At 42.1% G+C, this 22,863-nt stretch overlaps 2 protein-coding genes across 2 annotated transcripts in view; one reads left to right on the forward strand and one right to left on the reverse strand.

The window, feature by feature from the left end:
* Nucleotides 1-6,577, forward strand: part of LOC120562241 (TGF-beta receptor type-2-like) — a 49,689-nt gene extending 43,112 nt beyond the window's left edge. The window contains exons 9-10 of the mRNA XM_039805857.1: nucleotides 3,222-3,349; nucleotides 5,395-6,577. Coding sequence (XP_039661791.1) covers nucleotides 3,222-3,349; nucleotides 5,395-5,655 — 389 coding nt within the window. The 3' untranslated portion in view covers nucleotides 5,656-6,577. The remainder of the gene's footprint in view (nucleotides 1-3,221; nucleotides 3,350-5,394) is intronic.
* An 8,849-nt stretch (nucleotides 6,578-15,426) lies between these two features.
* On the reverse strand, nucleotides 15,427-18,233 carry kiaa1143 (KIAA1143 ortholog). The gene is made up of 3 exons (XM_039806297.1): nucleotides 17,999-18,233; nucleotides 16,713-16,860; nucleotides 15,427-16,472 (listed from the first exon to the last, which is right to left on the reverse strand). Exons 1-3 carry the CDS (start codon nucleotides 18,110-18,112, stop codon nucleotides 16,261-16,263), a joined length of 474 nt encoding a protein of 157 aa, XP_039662231.1. The 5' UTR covers nucleotides 18,113-18,233; the 3' UTR covers nucleotides 15,427-16,260.
* Between the last annotated feature and the right edge of the window lie 4,630 nt (nucleotides 18,234-22,863).

The following is a 22,863-nucleotide window of genomic DNA, read 5'->3' on the forward strand; positions in this document are numbered from 1 at the left end:
GTACAACCATCTGGTACCAGTTCACGGGGAGTAAGTTACGAGTTTGACTGCCGTTCCAGGGCACTTTCACGGGTAGAAGGTTGTGAAAACACGAGTTACGGTTTGCCTGGAACGCAGCATTAGTTCAACATTTTGAAGTATGAACTATGAACTGAACTAGGTCATTTTAAGATTTGTGAACTGAACTTTGAACTAGTTCATGTAGAAAGTGAACTTTCCCGACACTGGAGGGTGGGCTCCTTAGTTTGTGCAGTTTCACTTCTACTTCTTATGATGTAACTTTTTTGATCGTATCCGTGTGGGATCGGTCTCTGTTATTGGACTGGCGAGAGTCTGAGGTCTCTTAAGCGGCAAACATAGAGCTGTGTTTCTTTCGAGATAGCAGATCCCAGACAGTGTAGTCAGCCTCCGAGGTTTCTGCGAACCTCCAGGCCACAAAGGTTTCAGACGGATAATCTGAAAAGGAAACTGTCGTAAACCGCTTCCCAACCCTTAGATTGAATGCACCAGGCCTTTAACCATGGGCCCCCAGACAGTGAAGGCTCTGGTTGCAGTCTCTTGTGAAATATGTTCTCAAACCACACGCGAAATTCTTCTCATAGCTTTCAAAAGTCCAGAGCCGTTCAGGGGAAGGGCAGCGTTCTCGTACAGACTGCTGCGATGGTCTCTCGGTCTGTCTACTTCATGTCCCAGATACGATTCAGAAATATGAGGACTATTTTTTATTACAGCATGAAATGACACCTTTTCCCACTACAGTCATGTCTTGGACCTTTTCGAAAGTGCTCCACCTCTTTTTTTAATTTCTGTTTTCAACTTTCTCCTTTTAGGTCAGCTCGCTCTCTCCGCTGTTCTGTAGTTCAGCTGTGTCCAGTCCAGAAAAATGTGCGGTATTTATTCCAGCTCTGCGGCAGGAGATCTAAACAGCAGAGAACTGAACGCATTACCAGCCCTGGCATAAACAACCTCCAAGGGAATGGGCCGGGCCCGGCTGGGTCCTGTTTTAAAAAAAAAATAAAAATAAATAAAATTAAACGGGGGAAGTACCACAAGTCAAAAACAGGAAGTGTGGGCCTGTAGAGTCAGCTTCTTTCCTCGCAGTCCCAATCCCAGACCTCCAACTTCCTGTCTGGGGGGGGTTCAACTCCAACCTTCCTACTTCCTTTGTTTGAGGACACAGCGGCAGAGACCGCGGGGGGGGGGGTGCTTGATTTACATTAAACCACTGCAGCCTTTCCTAGATTTCATCATACCATTCTGCTAATTAAAATGTACATATGCTATTTAAATTAATATCTGCAGCTGCCGGAGCCAGATAATGGGCAGTTGGAAGACTGCGGAAAAAAATAACCTCAACACAAAGGGCAATTTAGTAGCTTTGGGTTCTTTGATCATATCACGTGATCCTAATCAGGAGGTGGAGTACGTTCAGTTGTCATGGAATTGAAGATAAATGCATACACGTCCTTAAAGTGCATAGATAAAAGCGGAAATTCAAATATCTACATTTGAGTGTAAACTCTGCCCTCCGTATTTACTTTTGCTACACCTATCAGGCTTTACATTCTCACAATGCAGATTCAGTTTACAGTACTGTAACAGTGGAAGATTTAGCACTTCAAGCGTAATCATTTTTGAAACAATGGGTCCTTGATTTCAGACAGGTCGGACTGATCTCATGAAGTATGTATGACACGGCAATTCGTATGCCATTTTGGCGTGTTACCCCAAGTGAAGGAGTTCAAATACCTTGGGGTCTTGTTCGCGAGTGAGGGGACAATGGAGCGGGAGATTGGTCGGAGAATCGGCGCAGCGGGTGCGGTACTACGTTCAATTTATCGCACCGTTGTGACGAAAAGAGAGTGGAGCCAGAAGGCAAAGCTCTCGATCTACCGGTCAGTTTTCGTTCCTACCCTCGCCTGTGGCCATGAAGGCTGGGTCATGACCGAAAGAACGAGATGGATGGATTTTGGCGTGTTATCAAGACGCATAATCGCTTTTTGGCGTGTTTATCAACACCGTTCGGCCGCCATTTACCTACATTACGTGTGAAATTTCGGCGTAGCGAGTAGTATGAAAGGACGTAAGTCCGCAGAGGGACGTAGGCCGGGGTGGCGGATGGGTAAAACAGGACTTTCACCCAGGAGAGCTTGGATTGCGTCCCGCGTGTGGCGTTTTTCAACCTTTTGTCAAGCGTTTTTCAAGCGTTTTTCAAGCGTTTTTTATTTTTTATTTATTTCTTTTTTTAAGCCTTCCCCAATGTTTCTTTCCTAAACCCAACCGTTTGTTTTCCTAACCGTGTGACGTTGGTCACCATCGTGCTTTTGTCGTGTTTTTGTCGCGTTTGTCGTTTTTTTTTTTTTTTTGTTACTAAAGCCTTTCCCCAATGTTCTTTTCCTAAACCCAACCTTTTGTTCTCGCTAAAGTACAGTACGGCACGTTCTCGCGATATTGTCATTGTTGTACCTAGTGGTACAACAATGACAATATTGCGTTTATGTTATGTTTAGGTTTACATCCGCTGTATACAGCGTCGACATACACGGGGATAGCTCAAAATGCGTACAGATAACACGCCACTTGGCTTTAGGAAAGTGCCGTGTATGTTTACGCCAAGTCATGATCCCACGTTGGACAGGTAGAAAAAAGCAGCTACGGATATCTAGCGCACGACTGCTAGCTGAGTTATACCTAATGTTATCTCCATAAAGAGGACTTTTTTTTAGGATTGTATAAGGAGTCTTAAATATAGGCTGGATACACGACATGCTAGAGGACAGGCTAAAGTGGTATTTATGCTTCTGCAGGTGCTCTACGTAAGTGGCCTGAGGTTTATACTTGTGTGTGCGTAGATCTCTTTAAGAGAATAGCAGAGCCGGCATTTGTGTGTGTGTGGAGTGTGTGGTGGAGCGAGTGAGAGAGGGGTTAGTTTCAGAGCGAGTAGTGACTCTAGAGTCATAGTGAGAGAAACCTAGTGCCTCCCCCATTCTTTCTCACCACTTTCATGGTTTTGACGTTACCCTCTCTCTTTTTCCTGCTAGTCTCTCCAACACGAAATACTAAACATGACAAAATGACAGATTGGTACAGTACGTCCGGGAAGTGTTGCAAATAACCGAAACATCACGTGGCATAAGAGAGGATACTTTCTGCAGCTGATGATGATGATGATGATGATGTGCAGTCCATATCTGATCCAGTGGTTGTGCTTGTGTTTGCAGAGGTGAAGGACTACGAGCCTGCGTACGGCTCTAAAGTGCGAGAGCACCCCTGTGTGGAGAGCATGAAGGACAACGTGCTGAGAGACAGAGGAAGACCAGAGATCCCCGACACCTGGCTCAGGCATCAGGTCAGACACGCTCTGAGCGGCTATATTGAAATGACATTTCCATACTGCTCACACAGATACTAACTGTAGCATGGATACGCACCATTATTGATCTTTTTCTAGGAAATGTGTATTTATTTTTTTAGGGCGCATACGTTCCACAGTAGTTTTGTAAACATGATGGAGGCCGATGAGAAAATGTTGCTCAGCGTAGGCTGCTGAATGGACAGTTCACATTCAGTCAGGCAGGCTCACCACTTCGATGGCTCTTTAATGCCTGCGCTGCCCTCTGGTGTTCTCAAACGGACGTTGCAGCTATAACGTTCGTATTTGATTTGAATCGCTTGGCAGCCATATTATTTTTACCCGAACGAAGCACAGAAAAGGCAGAGGAAAGGCAGCTATCGAATACATGCTGAGATAAATGGTTTAGACTTTCTTTAGATTCATCTTAATATCTATTCAATGCATGAACATACTTCAATTCCAACCAAAAATCACTTATGCTAATTTGTACATAATACATTAAATGATACATTATTCTGACCGCATTAATATTCAACTCCATGTTGATTATTACACCCTGACACCCTTGAACACTGTTGTAATATCATACAAATGTGTCTGTCACTTCCAAAGAAACATCTGCATGTACTGTATTTCACTTTCTGTTTGGGACATTTGTTCCAGCAAAGAGGGTGAACTTAACACATTGTGAAATCAATGGTAACTGTATGCTGGGGATACATACTGTATGTTGTTGGTAAAATGCAGCCAACAAACTCAAATTAAATTGCGTAATAGAATGATTAGCACAGGAGCAGAACAAGGCTGTCATATCATGTTTTGTTTTTTACACATTGTTCACACATCGGGACGGCTGTGGGTCAGGAGGCCGAGCGGTCGTCCACTAATCAGGATGTTCGATCCCTGGCCCCCGCAGTATACGTGTTGAAGTATCCTTGGGCAAGATATTGAACCCCAAATTGCTCCCAATGCTGCGCCATTGGTGTATGAAAAACGTATTGCTTCATATGAGCAGTAGCCACCTTGCATGGTAGCCTCTGCCATCACTGTGTGTGTGTGGAGGAGGAGGATGATGATGATGATGATGATGATGGTCATGATCATGCAGAAAAGGCTAGGTTGTTCTTATTACTATTTATTGCCTGGATTTGTATTTCTTATTACTGTTTGTATGCAGTTGGTTTTAGTCTTATTATTGATTGGACTGGATTAGATTTGTAGTGATTGGTTGTAGTTTTATTTTGGATGGTACTTGTTGCTCAGATTTGATTAGTGACCGATGACAGTTTTTATATATGTGTGGATTTATGTGGATTTTGTTAATTTTGCACTAGCCTTTATGATGGGAAACTGACACTTTAACTATGGAATGTAGGACTTTAATTATTTTAAGTTACGTGAATGTATGGTTGTATTTCATGTGCTTATTACTAGGGCTGCTCCCTCTTAGTCGACTAATCGGTCGTTTTGGTGTTAGTTAACTTAGATTTCTTTAGTCGATTAGTCATGTTTTATGCTTTTTTTTTTCATGCTGAATGACTTATTTCCAAGAAACGTACGAGCACACCTCTGGTAAACACAAGAATTAAAGTGGTGCTTTTGCATGACTCTTTGCGGAGAAACTCCGATTTACAGATCGGTCGATTAAATCAACTAATCGATTAGTCGAAACAATTGAATGAGTGTTAGTCGACTAAGAATTTCTTCAATCGTGCACAGCCCTACTTATTATTCAGTGGCCCACTTCATATGGATCTCCTTATTTTGTTGTCTTTTGTTGTGCTGTGTTTCTTATTGTGTTGTCTTGGCATGTACGCCTTGCTGCACCACACATTGCTCCTCAGGGACAACATCAATAAAGTTGAGTGCCAGTGCCAACATGGACCAACAGAGGACTTTTGTAGTATCGGTGGTTATGTGTAAATGGTCATATTGCATTAAAATAACTTGAGAATGGTTGTGAATATGCTACCTTTATGCACACAGTGCAGTGCATGGTATTTGGTATGGAGTCTAACATCACTGCTCTCTGCCTACAGGGCGTGGCGGTGATCTGTGCGACCATCATGGAATGCTGGGACCACGACCCAGAGGCCCGACTCACCGCCCACTGCGTCGCCGAACGCATCTCCGAGTTGGAGGACGAGATGGACAAGCTGTCCAGCCGCAGCTCCTCGGCAGAGAAGATCCCTGCGGAGCTGAAGATCCCGATAGAGGTGGAGATCCCGGGAGAGGAGGTGAAAATCACAGAAATACAGGACATCATAGCTGTGGACTGCTCCGTGAGCGATGAGAAGTGAGACCAAGTTTTACATCTCCGTGGACTCTGTGGGAGATTTTTCTGCTTTGATGAAATTGAAGACTCGGCCGTGGTGTTCTGGAGCTGAGCTCCTGCATCCAAAGACTTTGAATTGAGTCCCTGGGTCATATCATATTCTAGCCCAGCAAAGTGGGTCTCTGGGTGAGGCTTTTGGTCTTCACCGCTTCTAAAATGTAACAAATTGCCTTAATCAGCTAAAGAGCCAAAAAGTTAACTGGAAGCTTCCAAAGATGTGCTGAACATGGAGACAGTATTTCGTTAATAGTCAAACAGGCTCTCTAAGTCACTGTCTTTATGAGAAATGAACAGGGCAATAACTATTAAACCAAAGACATTTGATGTGCACTTTACAATGTGATACTTATGCATTACAGACTTTTGTTCATGCAGTCTAACATTTTGGAGTTAGGGGCAGTTTGTACCAAAAGTGTCTTTGTGTGTCCCACTTTGAGCCAAAGTGTCAGCAGAGATATTGCCTTAACACTAATGATGCTGTGGACTTCATCCTTGCCAGCAGGAATCCAAAGGAATGTATGAGTGTGTGTGTGTGTGTGTGTGTGTGTGTGTGTGTGTGTGTGTGTGTGTGTGTGTGTGTGTGTGTGTGTGTGTGTGTGTGTGTGTGTGTGTGTGTGTGTGTGTGTGTGTGTGTGTGTGTGTGTTTTACCCAGCTATACTCAAACCTTGTTTGCCAGATGAACAAGCACAATGTACATAGAGACAATAACTGTACATAAGAGACTAATCAACCAACAAGGGAATGTAATCCAACTACTTATCTTTCAATATCGACAGGGAACTGAGGAGTGTGCCAAAGTTGTTTTTTTACCCTGCCTTACATACAGTTTGTGTCATTTGTAAAATATTGTAAATCTTATATGAATTAAAGATATTTCTGCATTCTATATGAAGCTGTTATTTTCTCATTGTGTGAATGCTGATTTACCATCATACACAGTATTGTTATCCGATCCTTCCGTACAATTTTCGGTCACCTCCTACTTCTACTTCTACTTCAAACCATTGAAATATCAAAATGTTCAGCTCAACATTTGCGCTTGTATTCAACTTTTCTCCACTATTTATACTTTTTAAAATATTAAGCTTTTTTCTTTTTTACATTGAAAGTCAATGGAGCAATCTTTAAAGGTCCCATGACATGCTGCTCTTTGGATGCTTTTATATAGACCTTAGTGGTCCCCTAATACTGTATCTGAAGTCTCTTTTATATAGACCTTAGTGGTCCCCTAATACTGTATCTGAAGTCTCTTTTATATAGACCTTAGTGGTCCCCTAATACTGTATCTGAAGTCTCTTTTATATAGACCTTAGTGGTCCCCTAAATACGAAGTCTCTTTTATATAGACCTTAGTGGTCCCCTAATACTGTATCTGAAGTCTCTTTTATATAGACCTTAGTGGTCCCCTAATACTGTATCTGAAGTCTCTTTCCCAAAATTCAGCCTTGGTGCAGAATTACAGCCACTAGAGCCAGTCCCACAATGAGCTTTCCTTAGAATGTGCCATTTCTGTGTCTGTAGCTTTTGAGGAGGAGCGATGACCTCATAAGGAGAAGATTCCAGATCGGCCCATCTGAGCTTTAATTTTCTCAAAGGCAGAGCAGGATACCCAGGGCTCGGTTTACACCTATCACCATTTCTAGCCACTGGGGGACCATAGACAGGCTGGGGGAACTCATATTATTGTTAAAAAACCTCATAAAGTGAAATTTCCATGCCATTGGACCTTTAGGACACCACACTGTCTACATTCAATCCCTGACTGATTTCCCTACAGAGCCTCTCACCCTGTCTCTTAGGAGCAGCGAGCTCCCTTTAATCTCTTTTAACGTGCGCACGGAGTTAGTTATTACCTGTAGTCTTCTCACATAGGCTATGGACTAGTGTCTCTCATAGACCGTAGATATTTATTTTCTTTTACCTATCGACTACTTGTTATTGCTTCGTTTCTCTGATTATCTTGTCACTAGGTGTTTACCTAGTGATATTTATACTAAATATTCAGAATAAGTTGTACGGGGCTTATAATGTCACTAGAAAACAATGTATCCTAGCGGAATCAAGACATCATCACCGGTTTGTCTTAAACAAGTAGCCTTTCCGGGTAAAGAAATACATTTGATTTCACGTAGGAATCTGTTAAAAAAAAAAAAAAGATTTCAGGACCCAAAACCTGGAAGGGGAGGAAGGATGTTGGGCCCCGGCGTCGAAGGACCAAGTTGTAAGGATAATTATTGATCAAAGAATGGACAAAATCACTGGAGTTCTCTTAAAGTTCTTTTACTTGCAAGTAGAGTCCGTTTTCACAGCACCTCAAGTACAGAAAAATGAGTGTTCACAATGGTGGCTTTTTATAGGAGTTGGGAGTCAAGTTAGTTATTCAGTTCATGCGATCAGTAGCTTTTCTTCTTATCTTATTAAGGTGGTGTGGACTAGTCCCAACCGGCCCCCTGCAGGGACCTCAGGCACAAAAATTGACACACTTTTTGCCAGCACGGGTCCCTATAACTCTAATAACATACACCACACCTTCAAAAACCTTATACGCGTTCCCTGAATTTAGCCGAATCTATAGGCCACGCCCATTTCCACCTATCATTTTGAACTGCAGCTCATTTCGGACCAAACTAGAGAGTAGTAAACAAGCCTGACCGAAAACAGAACAGGCATCCTAAATCCGACCTGAGCTCGACGCAGTAAATGTAAACTGAAGCACTGAGTTTGCTGCTGTGAGACAGCTGTCAGAAAGAGACAGACATATTTTCACTAAAAAGAACTCGAACAGCATAATTGGTATTAAAAATAGGCCTAACAAAAGATTACAGCTGTTTAGAATTCTAAAATAAAAACACGGGTTTCAACTTTTCAACTGAGACGGCACTGCATGTCTCCTTTATTATTTAATACACAGTCAAAATAATTCATACAGAATTCAACACTTCCTCTCCCCCTTCACAATAAAAGCTACGGGCAGATACCCTCTATGAATTAACATCCTCTGAACATTACACTGAAAGGTTGCACACATAAAATGCCTTACAACAGTTTACTTAACTTTTCATTTGGTCACTGCTCCCCTGAGGGATGGGTTAAATGCAGAGAATGAATTTCGCTACACGTATGTGTAAGTGACAATAAAGTACCTTTACTTACCTGATTACATTTTATTTAAATGTGACAATTTCATTCACTTGAAAACATGATTTTATTTAGAAATGTTTTAAAACAGCCTACCTTAGTTTATTCAATGTTTGTTAATATAATTATTTTTTCAAATAAAATGATTTTAATATGAGTCTTGAAAAAGAGGGGGTTGTCTTATAATCAGGGTTATCTTATATTCTGGTCAATGTGATATACGTTTATTTCACTTTTATTGTTAACTGGGTCAGGAAAGTAGTAAAAACGACCACGAGGTCACGGCCTTTTTAATGGTTGTTGCAGTTGTGTTTAGCCGACAAAAGGTGACTGTCAGCCGTGTACAGAGTAAGTAAAGTTTATTTGTATAGCACCTTTCACAGATAAAAATCACAAAGTTCTTCACAGTAAAATGTAATACAATACAACAAATTAAAATACAAGAAAATTGAAATACAAATAGAAAACAACCATAAAAACCCTTTGACTTACTAAAAGCCTGCTTGAATAGCAGAGTCTTCAATTGCTTTTTAAAAGATTCGACAGAATTCACACAACGCAGAGAGGGAGGGGAGTCATTCCACAGCCTAGGAGCCACTGCTTGGAATGACCGGTCCCCTCTAGTTTTCAAACAAGTGCGGGGGAACCACTAACAGCCTCTGACCCAATGACCTCAGACTACGGGTGGGGGTATGAAGCTGTATCAAGTCAGAGATGTAGGGAGGAACTTGACCGTGCAGGGCTCTAAAAGTAAGGACCAGGATTTTAAATTGAATTCTATACTAGACTGGTAACCAGTGAAGTGAGGCTAAAACAGGTGCGATGTGTGCTCTTTTGTTAATGTGAGTTAAAAGACTTGCAGCAGAGATGGTAAAATGGTCTCGGAAAAGTGTTTTGGTGGAACATTTGAACCTCGCCAAAAGAAAACTCCACATACAATATTAAATGAAGTTAACTGTTCACAAAATACAGTAATGTGAGCTATTTAAATTAGCTGGATAAATCAATAAACGTAATTGTAGAAGTGTATCTCAGTGTGTAGTTTCGTCCATAGAAATTCCCACCAGTCGGCCCCAAATCGTCCCAGTTAGATAGTAAATGACATAAACATAATCTGGGTATATCTTTACAATCATTGCCCGAGAGAACCAAGCAGGCCACTCTTATTGCACGATCCAAATTTTCCTCAAAACTCGCCATTTTCAGCGTTTAGCTTGCTAGCTCAAACAAGAGTTTGAGAACGGCAACACGCAGAGAGCGGAAGACGATGGACATCCTGCAATTCAGGCAATTATCCGGGAAATGTACTTCCGTTGACCCAGACTAAGCTAACATTGACATTGTGGGATGTTGGGTTAAGTCTTCTAAATCTGGCAATCCGCGTTAGCTTTGAGTCTGGGCAGAAGGGGCCGCGGGCAGACGACTTGGACTACAGTAACCATTTTAAACACTGAATGTCAGTATTACCTATGCTCCTTTAAGGAATCTTAAGAGTTACTTTGTTCACGATATGTCCTTTAGCTTACTCCCACATAAAACAAACTTAAAAGGACCGCCTTTTTTCACCTGCATAACATTGCAAAAAATCTGGCTCTTAAAAAGATGCAGAAAATCAGCCATGCATTTTATACTGAATTATTGCAATTTTTTTATCATCCGGCTGCCCCAATAAGTCACTTAAGACTCTCCAGTTGATCCAGAATCAAGGGCGTAGGTTTGCATATGGACTGTAGGGACATGTCCCTACCAATATTTTTGGAGGACAGAATCGTATACTACGTTAGCTTCAGTGTAACCTAATAGCTTCACTTAATGTGGAGGAACTAGTAGCTTAGCTCTCTACGCTTTCCAAGTAGCTTGCCTTGGTAAGCGATAGGACTAGGGGTGTCCCCGACTAAGAACGTACATAGTCAAATCAGATTAGTCAGGTTTTGACTGATCGTCGAATCGGGAGGGGCTGCGATAAGGTTGTGTGTAGAGCTCCTTTTGCATGAAAACATGCAACCGATTATGACACAGACATAAAAAGGTGGGGCTGTGAATTTTCACTGGTCTCACGACTGGATTACGATTATCCTGTCAACGATCCGATATCCCGATGCATCGCGATGCGTCACCTATCATCATTATATATTACTGCACATGGTTTTCATCATCAAATTCAAGCAGTCCGATGTATATGAACTCCCCTTTTTTATTGTATCTGCTCTTAAAAAGGACACTTCCTTAATATAACAGTCTGAACACAGCAGACATACTAGATTTTTAAATGAAAATGAGAATAAAGTTGCAAAAATGATAATTCTTATATAATGAAACATATTGCAATTGCAGTATCTGGGAAAATATTGAAAATTTGATTTTTTTTTCAAATCGTTTGCAGGAGATTTCATCGATCTTACAGGATTCCTACAAAGACAGTCTACAGTCTACCATCACAACCTGAGGCACATTAACACCTTTAAATATCTCCTATCATACACGACGGCACGTCATATCATCCTTTTTTGATTTGCAGGGACCGGTATAGCTCATAGTGTAACGTTAGCGTAATTATCGGTACTCGTGGACCTAACGTTACCATTTCCCACAGTCAGTGAATATAGCGTGTTGTGCACAGAGTAGGCTACAGTGTTATATTTGAGATGAACTTCTATCTGAGGAATAAACAGTTGTAAATATCAGCTTTAACATACTGTAATGAATAAATGGTTATAACAGTCAGCTAAAAGTATGGTTGAAACAGATAATGCGATAAACAGTAACAGATAAATTGTGGGGCTGCTAAACAAGTACCGTGGTCTCTGCCGTGATGTGTCGGGCTGACGATAAGACATCTATGGGCTGAAGTGGAGACGGAGGTGGGTCAGTTGAACAGGTGGCTGTCGCAGGGCTGTGGCTCTCTGCCGTGTCACGCTGATGCTCAGGTCCTGGATGATGCTAGGCTGGTTAAAGTCGTCGAGGTGGGACAGCTGAACTAGTAAGTTAGTGGCTGTTCGCTTACTGTCCTCTCCGCTAGTAACGTTTACGTTATTCATATTCCCCGCCGTCGCCAGGCTCCTTGCTTGCGAGCCGACTTTTGAAAAAAGTCTAAACGTTACATAGTTGGTATGTTTTTCGGAAGTACAATGTCTCTGCTATCCTTTTCTTTTTAATCCCTTGGCTTTGCTGCGCCAACATTTTTAAAGTGCCCATATTATGCTCATTTTCAGGTTCATAATTGTGTTTAGGAGGTTGTACCAGAATAGGTTTACATGGTTTAATTTTCCAAAAAAATATTTTTCTTGTACTGCACATTGCTGTAGCTCCTCTTTTCACCCTGTGTGTTGAGCTCTCTGTTTCAGCTACAGAGTGAGGCATCTCACTTCCGTTCCATCTTTGTTGGGAGTCGCACATGCTCAGTAGCTAGGTAAGGACTACTAGCCAGTCAGAAGCAGACTATGAGGGCATGGCACGCTAACAGCTAGGCGAGCATTATAACGTGTGTTACAAAGTGACGCACGTTTGTCTCTGAAGTAAAGGCTGGACTACAACAGAGCTGTTTGGAGCAGTTTCTGTTGGAGATGGTAAGTCCCTTTGGGCTGGACTTTTTCACTTTGTAAACCTATTACATGCACACAAAAAGATATATAACACAATAAAGGAAAGGGAAAAAGCCAAACAGCATAATATGAGCACTTTAAACAATGTTTGTGGTCTATTCTGTTGGTTAGTCAGCGATAACGCCTCGCTCTTGCATTTGGCCCTCCGCCGTGTTTAGCACGTATGCGACGAATGACGTCAGTCAGACAGCCGTCAAGCCAAAAATAAGCCGCGAAAGGAAAATCAACAAGCAACAGCAGTAGGCTATTAATAATGGATTATGGTCTGTCACTGCTTCGATGCAGAATCGTACGCTTCGCGATGCATCGTCAAAAAATAATTAATTTCGACACCCTAAAAAAAAAAAGAGCAGCTTCTTATTGTGTAAGTGTCGCAGGGGTGTAGAAGATGAATTGAAAGAGTTTATGGAGCGCTCGCGTGTCACTCAAGCAGTCAGCTGATGACACGCGCCCCCCCGGTGACGAGAAGCGGAGCGCACAGAGCAAAAGTCTGCTGTCCTGCAGCGCGTGCTCTATACTTCTTTTACAATCCTATTGTCATGTTTACTCTGCCACCAACGCAAACATTGCCTTGTTGCCGGTCTGGTGTGCAGGATTTGGCGATCACTGGGACGGACGGATCATGTCGTGGGCTGCGCGCTGGATCGCAGCTGTGCTCCCGTATATCGGCCGGTGGCACGCAACTCGGCATCTTACGTTGGATCATCTTTTACTATTTCAAAGTGCACCCACATTTTAAATTTTCTTTCCTCTGACATTTTCAGTTAAAAAAGGTTTAAATCCCTGCCGCCGAGATGCTCCTCCATCCATCACGGATCATGGAAAGTTGGACTTAAATCGGTTATGGGGCAGTCGGATTTATTCACACACACACACACACTTTAAAAAGATTTATTAATAGCTTCTTTCTTTGCACACTTTTATTTACTGCATTATATGTTGATATTTATATCTTAATATGCTGTATATTAACTAACTGGGAGAAAACGGGTAGTTAGATGTAAAATCCGACATTGAGCACCCCCAAATAGCCAAAAAGGCATGATCCTCATTTCATAACGCCTCTGCGAAGATTCGACTGTGAGATTGGCAATTGGCTATTTGGGGTCACCCCCTAAATATGAAAATGTGATTAACACGTTATCTTTGTTTATAAACAAACTGACTGAGCTGCTAGTCTGACTGGCCAGCCCGGTCTCACGGCAGCTCGTGTTATGTCAACGTTATTTTAATCCATTGATACGTGTTCACGGAGACGTTTTTGTCAGTTTTTACGTGTCGGACAACACGAAAATGTGAAGTAATGTATTTCAATGGGAAGCATATTTTGTGGCCACAGCACGAAAATGGTAGGGAGTAATATAAAAAGCCGAAAATTTGCGTAGGGAGGTTGGTCGGGGTGGCGGATGGACTCGCCCGGACTTTCACCCGGGCGAGCGGGGATGGCGTCCTGTGTGTGGCGCTTTGTTTCCCGGGGATGGTGTCCCTGCGTATGGCGTTTTGTCCCGCGTGTTACTGTGGCGCGTCGCCCGGCGTTTAAGGCGCCCTTTCCCCGTAAGGTTTTTCCTAAACCCAACCTCCGCCAACCCATTATTGTGGCGCGTCCCCAGCGGGCCGCCTCCCGGCTTATGGAGCTTCCTTTTTGGCCGCCTCCCGGCGTCCTTTCCCTGAGAAAATAACGTGACATTTACACGTAAAAAACGAGAAAAACGCCTCCGTGAACACGTATCAATAGATTAAGAATAACGTCGACATAACACGAACTGCCGTGAGACCGCGTTGGACTGGCTGGCAGCACTTTACTGCCAAGTGGCGCAATGCGGAGATCACATTTCAGTAGCTTTTGCGTAGCATGTGAACTGGAGCTGCTAAAATCTCATTATGGGCACCTCTAATCAGTCTCACCCGGCAGTGGCTGAGACAAGTATGACACCTACAAGTAGTGGTAATTCGGTATACCAGTCCGGTTTTTGGCTTGATATCAAAATCGGTTAAAAATTGTTTCACCGGCCCAAGCCTAGTATCTATCTACCAACATTTGAGTAAACTCGTTCGCATTGTCTTAGCTGCTCAGAATGCTCCGGTTATTTTGACTTGTAAAAAGTTTAGACTGCGATGTTGTGTCTTTCCCCTGACCGGTAGCTCTGCGTCTGCGGTGTCTGTAAAAAATAAATTAAGATGAGCAGAAGCGCCTGGCTTCTGTGGTCAATGGAGCAGCTTCAGTTGATTATAATGGTCTACTGTGGGCATGCCGCGCCAGACGTGTCACACTGTTTCCATGCCCCAAGTATTTCAGCCATAGTTTATTAGTTTATTTTTTTTTTTAAATCACAGATGAAGAGCAGCGCACAGCTGAGCTGACTCGGCCAGATGGATCGCTTCGCATTCGCTCGGCATATCCATCTGGGAACTTTCCGTTGGAGAACTTTTGGGAAGGGGCGAAAATACTGTTTAGCTGATTGGATAAACCATCTGTCTATCACCACCTATGTTGGTGATAGACAGGCCAAATCAACCAATCAGATCATACTCTTGCCAAAACCAGTCGGGAGAAGAGCAAAAAACATCTTTTCCTCCGAGAAAAGCCTCCAGTGCTGTTTTTTTGCTCTTCTTTCAATGAAGGAATACTTTCTAATTCGGATAAAACTTGCGCGATAGCTACGCTCATCTCATCCGTGGAAGCTGCCACGTTGTTTAGACTGAACAGTCGCTTCTCGTTGCGTCACACCTAAACCCGCCTCAAAACCAACGCTGATTGGTCGGTCGTTTGGCGAACGGCTCCAAATTTCCTCTATCTCAAGATGCCAGACTGATCTGCGAGTAGAAAACTGGAGATCAGGACGCTCTCACGAGGCTAGCGCACAGCATCTTCTCTAAACTTTGTTTCATTCAGAGTCCCAAACGGGGTTCTGTCAGACAGTCGATGCGTCACCTCCGCCATATTAATATATATTTCTACACATGGTTTTCATCAACAAATTCAGGCAGTCAGATATATATGTCCCCCTTTTATTGTATCTACTCTTAAAAAAGACACTCCCTGAATATTGCGGAGTTTAAACACAGCCGACAGACAAAAACAAAAAAAAAGCAGCGACTGGAAGATCAACAAGTAGGTCGATAATAATAATAATAATAATAATAATAATCGATAATGGTCTGTCACTGCATCGATGCAGAACTGTCTAGGTCTGCGTCGCGATGCAGTGATTCATTTCAACACCCCTACATGCCACTACTGTTGTTCTTTTATAATGTTCGACTGTTAAAATATGAATTGTATATCTATTTTGTAATTGGTTTTTATTATGCAACTGTTTAAGTATTATTGTCCTTTTTTGTTTTTTCCACACCGTGGTAACGAGCATCGTGTACTTTTGATGGAATCGGTACCGACTGCTAGATTTCGATTTCGATTCCCAACGAAAACAGTTGGGAATCATCCCTGTACATACAGTGATAATAGAACTTTGAAGAAACAAAAACAGGGTAATCAAGATATTCATTCTGATGGATTTTGTTAAATTGAATATTGGCAAGTTGATTTGTACAGTGTACTAAATTTTTGAGTTGTCAGTATTACAAAGCATAGATTATTTGGCTCAGACATTCAAAAATACTGGCACTGTCCTTAAAAAAGAACTACAGAATGGACAGGCTGCAACATGTTGATGAACTCCAGACAGTATATTTTGAGTACAATGTCTGTTCATTTTACCTCTGTTTCTATTTGTCGATATTTTGAAACATTTGACCATTATTCAAATGTCACTTTGATTCCTTGTTGTCACAGGGGGTTAAGTACAGACTTACATTTCACCAGTAACATTTAGTCCTCCTCTTCCTCCTCATCCCCTCCAAATGACAGAAGGCTATTATTTTTTACTTTCTTTCCAGATTTTCTCTCTTCTGACTCCTCCTCTCCTCCATCGCTCTTCTTCTTTTTGCTGGAGCTGGCAGTGATGCCCTGGAATTTATCGGAGGAGGAGCGCTTGGCTGGTTTCTTGAACAGGATTTTACCATCGGGAGGAGGTTCATCGTCTGTGGACGAGATGGATGTGTACGATTCATCAAAACACACTTTTCACACAGTTTGCGCAAAGGCAGTGGTTCTCATTTTAGATGCTGACAGTTGCCTTGACAAAACACATAATTAAAATGTTTGTAAAAATGATCTCATCCACCCTGTGTAGGCTAAATCGAACATTTAGCTGGAGAGAACCATTCTGCATGTCTAGTAAAACAAAGAGACCCTCTTGACATATAAAAGATAGTTCATGCCTTTCTCTGCGCCGTCACCAGTATGCAGTTCGTCCTTGATCTTCTTTACGTCCTCTGCGGTCAGGTGTCCTTCTTTTAGAACCACAACTTGGGGTAACTCATCCTCTCGATCGCTCCCGTCGTCGTCGAGGGTTGGCATCACCTGGCGCTGAGAGAGGAATATGAAACACAGACAAAAAAGGTTTTATTTACCAGAAACCCATCCAATGAGAGAAATGACCCAGTTTAAAAATGGTTCATTCACTACGCTCAGTGGTGTAGTCTACGTGATACGCAGGTATACGCAGCATACCCACTAAGAAAGCTCCAGGATTCCCACATACCCACTTCAAAATGCCCAATGACACGCAACAACATACTTTCCATTATATTTTTGATATACTTTGAATTGTCATCTGTGTTCTTTTTCTTCGCATAGGCTAAATAAAAAAGGTATTTCCACCGTAAATTGGTGCATTAAAGCATATCCAAATGCAACAAAAATGAAGTTGCTGACGCTCAAAACTTCCCTGGGGGAGGACACCCAGACCCCCCACTATGATAAACCCCCCCTTCCCCAAAGGCAGATTCTGGCCCATATATATATATATATAGGCCAATATAAAGTACAGTGTACCCACTATAGGGCTGGGTGATATGGAGAAAATCAAATATCACGATATTTTTGACCAAATACCTTGATATCGATACCGCAACGATATTGTAGTGTTGACTATTGCTGCTTTCACTAAATATTTACACAATGAGATCTTTGATAAATAATCATCAGTAATGTGGATATAATGACTAAGTGGGTAAAGGCAAATAATAGAACAGTTACAACAGTCTGGTAAGTTCAGAAAATGACATCACTTTACTGTAATGCAGCCTTTAAAACCAGGAAAAGACAACACTTATGTCATATTACGATATCCAAAATCTAAGAAGATATCTAGCCTCATATCACGATATCGATATAATACCAATGCGCTGGATGAACATGAATGAGATTAACGTTAGGTGAAGGAAAGCGGTGTTGCGTGGTTTCAATGAACGGGTCGGGGTCCAATACGCAGGTTGTGTTTTAATGAACAGTAATAGTAATTAATCAGCACACTGTACGTTACTTCAACCCAATACAACATAAAGCTGGTAAAAGAGATAGCTAGCGCTAACATGTCACTCAAATGGGCTAACGTTATTCGGGTTCTGTGCTGCTAGCTTAACTTTAAGTAACGTAACGTTACAAAACCAACGTTAACTAAAATAAAATAACGTTAGCCAAACCACGTAACGCTAAACGTTACCTTAGTATCGACAGTCGGTCCTTCTTTATAACCAACATCTTCTTTAAACTTCTTCAGAAAGGACGGTTCCGCTGGTTTCACCCACGACACGCCACTGGCCTTGTTTTTGTTCATTACAAAGAAGTAATACAATACAATACTAAATAGATTTTTGGGATAACCAGTTCCACCAAAAATGCTAACCCGTCTCAGCTTTCACCAAACAATAGCATAGCCTACGTCATTAAGATGTGCCGCTGCGAATTTTCTTCCTCTTCTTTTTGTAGAATTCCGGCAGTGTAGACGCTGCTAAGGGTAATACTGCCCTCCCCAGGTCACAGTTTGAACTCGATTTTTACATACAGTCATGTCATGTGTACTGAAGAAACTGAAGAACTGCCTTGGATATCCGTTGATTTTTCTCAATGTGTTCAAAAAAATACGGACTAAATTAATATATCTGTAAAATTGTCAATTGATAGCACTTTAAAAAAACGCTTTAATTAGTTTCATATTATAGATCATACTCAAAATTTGCCTTTGTTATCGCTGCTATCATAGAATTTAATGCATTCAAATTGCCTGCTTGAAACTATTTGGTGGCCTATGAACCACGCGTTACCCTTAGGAAGATGACAGATGGGATTGGTAACACATCCCCTTCTGCTCAGCTCAATTCATTTCCGTAAGTGTCAACACGCTTTAAGTCTTGTAGTGAGACAAGATGTTACAGCTTACAGCCAAGATACATTGAATGCAGGAGTTGTGTGAATTAGACAAATACACAGAACTCTGCATGCCTCAAAGATGATCAGCCAGTGTTGAAAATTCATACTGCAGTGAATATTGCAATGCAGCCGTTTGAGAGGTGTAGTGAGCGTGTGTTTTAAAGATGAAGTCACCTTAGTCATTTACTGTGGACGGCTCTGAAATCCCCTGCTGGTTCTTGCATACCTGCAGTGCGCACACACACACATACACACACACACACACACACACACACACACACACACACACACTAAAGAAATATGCATATGAGCTAACATTTACTGAGGAATACTACACACACACACCAAGAGAAGTAAGCAGCTAGAAGGTAATGAGCGTCACTGTGTGTGGTGCTGTCATAGTAAGAGGATTCACACACTCACACACACACACACACACACACACACACACACACACACACAGGGGAAAGGATTAGGGGATATTGCATGTCACGTCTACTATCTTTCTCTCTCTCTCTGTCAAAGAGAGTAGAGGTAGTCCAAATTACTTTACCTTACTTTACACTCAAACAAACTAAACAGAGAGAGTGTGAGACAGAGAGACAGATCATGAAATAGTCTGATTTAATTGGCCAAGAGAAGAGTGTGAACTTGTGAGAGCGGGAAAACCACGGAGAGAGAGAGAGAGGATGATAACCTTGGTGTGTATGGGAGTTTTTCATGGGAGAAAGAATGCAGTCAGGAATTCTTTTAATTGTCCAAACTCCGCCTTGATGCTCAGCCTACTCACCCGTCCTAGGACACAAAACACACGCACACACACGCACACACACAAACAGTGTAGACACATACCAGTCCGTCTGTCCATTGCCAACCTCCATAAGACTCCATCTCTCGCTGCTTTTCCTGGCCAAACTGCACTCTCAGCTCAGGACACTATTAACAAAAATGACTTTTTGATGCATGACTTCAGGAAATATTTTTTCCATGTCCAAGTGTAGTCTTCTGGATTTATGTAACTCTCCTTACACACGAGAAGCTTGCTGTGTGTGTGTGTGTGTGTGTGTGTGTGTGTGTGTGTGTGTGTGTGTGTGTGTGTGTGTGTGTGTGTGTGTGTGTGTGTTGAGACAGAGAGTTTCTTAAACTATGAGGATGCTTGTATGTGTGTGATAATGAGTGTGTGCTTGTTTGTGTGTGTGTGTGTGTGAGACAGGGATGGTGAGAATCTCGTTATTTTCCTATCTTCCTGTGTAAAGCCTCCTAATTCCACCTCACCTTCAACACTGCATGACCGCTCAAGGTGATGGGCCGGACAGACCCGGAGTCCAAACTCACACACACACACACACACACACACACACACACACACACACACACACACACACACACACACACACACACACACACACACACACAAACACACACAGATCCACACAAATCAAGAGTGCAATTACAGGTCAGTCTGCCAAAGGAGAGGCTGTTCTGCAACATTGCAGGGCAAACCTGAGCATTCGAGGAAGAAAGAAGAAATTAGGAAGTACAGGCAGAGTGTGTGTGTCTGTGTGTGTGTGTGTGTGTGTGAGTGATATGTATAGAGTTACCGAGGGGCCACTGAGTACAGCTGTCATTATACACTCAGTTTAAGGCTGAGTGTAATAACATTTACTGTTTTTAAGATACAGTTTGAATATAAATTAAAAAAATTGAATTTGGTGAAAGAAAACAGATTCAATTGCCTGTAAGTCAAGATACCGGTCTGATATATAACACACACACACACACACACACACACACACACACACTACAGACACAGAAGCGACAGTCACAGAAAACCTGACATCAGCTGTCACCTTGTAATGTCTTTCTCTCCTTTGTGTCTGTCTCTTTTGCATTTTCTGCAATACACCCCTCCTCTATCTATCTCGCTTTGTTGCAGGAGTTCGTGTTTCAAAAGAGAAAATTACCTTATTCATACACAAGACACACAATACCAACAAACCAACCTCTCCTTTTGACCTGTCTCTCTTAGTTACGCTGTCATAGTTCTAGACTGCCGGGGGACTTCCTTCCTTTGACACACTGAGCTGCTCTCTCCTCTCCCTTTCTATTACCATTTGTGTGCATCCCGTCCCAGAAATGCTTGTTATTAATCCCAGCTGTGTCCATATGTTTTTTCACCCAGCGTATTTCCTTGGAGAACGTTGCCACCAAGATCTTGGTGGCATCTCTCGCCGTGGTCCTGCTGCACTCCCTGCTAAGCTCTGCGGTGCCCTGCAGTGTCACGCTGCGTCCCGCTGAGCCCTGCTGCTTCCTGCTACGTCCATCCATGCTCTGCTGGGCCACGCTACATCCTGTAACGCCCTGCAGCGCCCTGATGTGACATGAACTACTACGACTACCATTTGAAGTCACTGTTCCATTATTAATGTGACTATTACTGCCACTGTTCATCACATCCCCAACCGGCACCGTCAGACACCGCCTACCAAGAGCCTGGGTCTGTCCCAGGTTTCTTCCCAAGAGGGAGTTTTTCCTCGCCACTGTCGCACTGCTTGCTCTTGAGGGAATTACTGTAATTGTTGGGGCTTTGTAAATTATAGAGTGTGGTCTAGACCTACTCTATTTGTAAAGTGTCTCGAGATAACTCGTGTTATGATTTGATACTATAAATAAAATTGAATTGAATTGAAACCATCAGTCATGCCCTACAGCGCTGCTTTTCCCCTCCCTGTCTCCAAACCTGCGCTCCCTTCCATAATCAGAAGAGCTCCACTGCTTGGCACTGATCTCCAACAGTAGCAGGGAGGAGGAGGTATGAAGAGCGAAGGAGAGATAACCTAAACAAAGGAAGGACATTCAGAGGAGGAAGTGATGTTTAGTTTCAGAGTTGAACAAGCTGCACTTTTCTCTTCATACGTCTTGTCCTCTTCCTTCCTGTGTTTCCTTCTCCCATGTTTTCCCTCTCCTCCTCCACCACTCTCTCTTCTATTCTTGCCTCTCCTCTTCCATTCGTGTACTTTCTGTCTTGTATTTTCTCTCTCTCACTTGTTCTTGGTGCTTTTATTATTTAGCACCTGTCGACCATAGAACAGAAAAGCTTGTCATGCGAACCACACACACACACACACACACACACACACACACACACACACACACACACACACACACACACACACACACGACAGAATGCTGACGCACACAGACACAGGGTTCCAGATACTGTATTCATGAAGACACCATGCAAACATAGACACTCCTGATATTTCTGATGCACATTAGCTAATGTGGAAAGACGACTACTACACCTAATGACTATTTTATGTCAGGATGAGAGGACGAGCAGAGAGGATGGGAGGCCAGAAACTAAACAGGGTTGGATTCAGCAGGTCTGACTCTCCCTACTTCCTTTCCTAATCATCCTACTTATTTCTTTGTCTCTTGTCATAATAAATAGTCTATGGCTGGAGTTACAGTTTTTACTGACATTCTTGAATTGTTCTGTTTGGATTCAATCAGAATATAAATATTAGTCCTTAGAACTGCAACATATACTGCTTTTTTATAAACTGTCAAAATTGCTTTAGAGCATGATTTAGAACACCAGCTTTTTCACAGAAAAATGAGAAATACTTGGTGGACCCGGATTTTATAAAATATTTACCATATCGGTAACAATTTCTACGACGCCCATGTCTATAATGCATTATAAAAACATACTTATAATGCATTATGCGCTTGAACCACTGTATAATTATAGTTATAAGCACTCGTAAATATCCATAATGTTTTATAACAATAATAATGACACATTAAAAAGCATTTTATAGTGACTTAAGGTCAAGTATCATAATACTTAATAATTGCTGGTCACTCACTGACATTTTTTTCACGGATCATAGTGTATTACAATTCTCATAGTAACACATTGTAGCCTATTATCGAAAATCAATTTAGTGTTTAAAGTGAGTAAAGTTTGGGGGGGGGGTACATCACATTAGTGAAATGTAAAGGTCTATCATTCAGTAGCGTCAAATTGGAGTATCTTACCTGTACTATCCTATAAACCATAAATTATCCTCTCCCCTTTCACCTTTTTATTATTAATATTTGAAGTGCAGTTTTATCTCACGTTTGGTCAACTTTGCACATTTAATAGGA

Source organism: Perca fluviatilis, chromosome 7 (genome assembly GCF_010015445.1).
Source record: "Perca fluviatilis chromosome 7, GENO_Pfluv_1.0, whole genome shotgun sequence".
In the NCBI taxonomy this organism is placed as follows: domain Eukaryota; kingdom Metazoa; phylum Chordata; class Actinopteri; order Perciformes; family Percidae; genus Perca; species Perca fluviatilis.

Excerpts from the sequence above, each read along its gene's own strand:
- kiaa1143 (XM_039806297.1), bottom strand. The coding sequence starts at position 18,112 with ATGAACAAAAACAAGGCCAGTGGCGTGTCGTGGGTGAAACCAGCGGAA. Across the intron at positions 16,861-17,998 it reads GACCGACTGTCGATACTAAG|CGCCAGGTGATGCCAACCCT; the intron begins GTAACGTTTAGC and ends TTCCTCTCTCAG. Across the intron at positions 16,473-16,712 it reads TGGTGACGGCGCAGAGAAAG|ACGATGAACCTCCTCCCGAT; the intron begins GCATGAACTATC and ends TCTCGTCCACAG.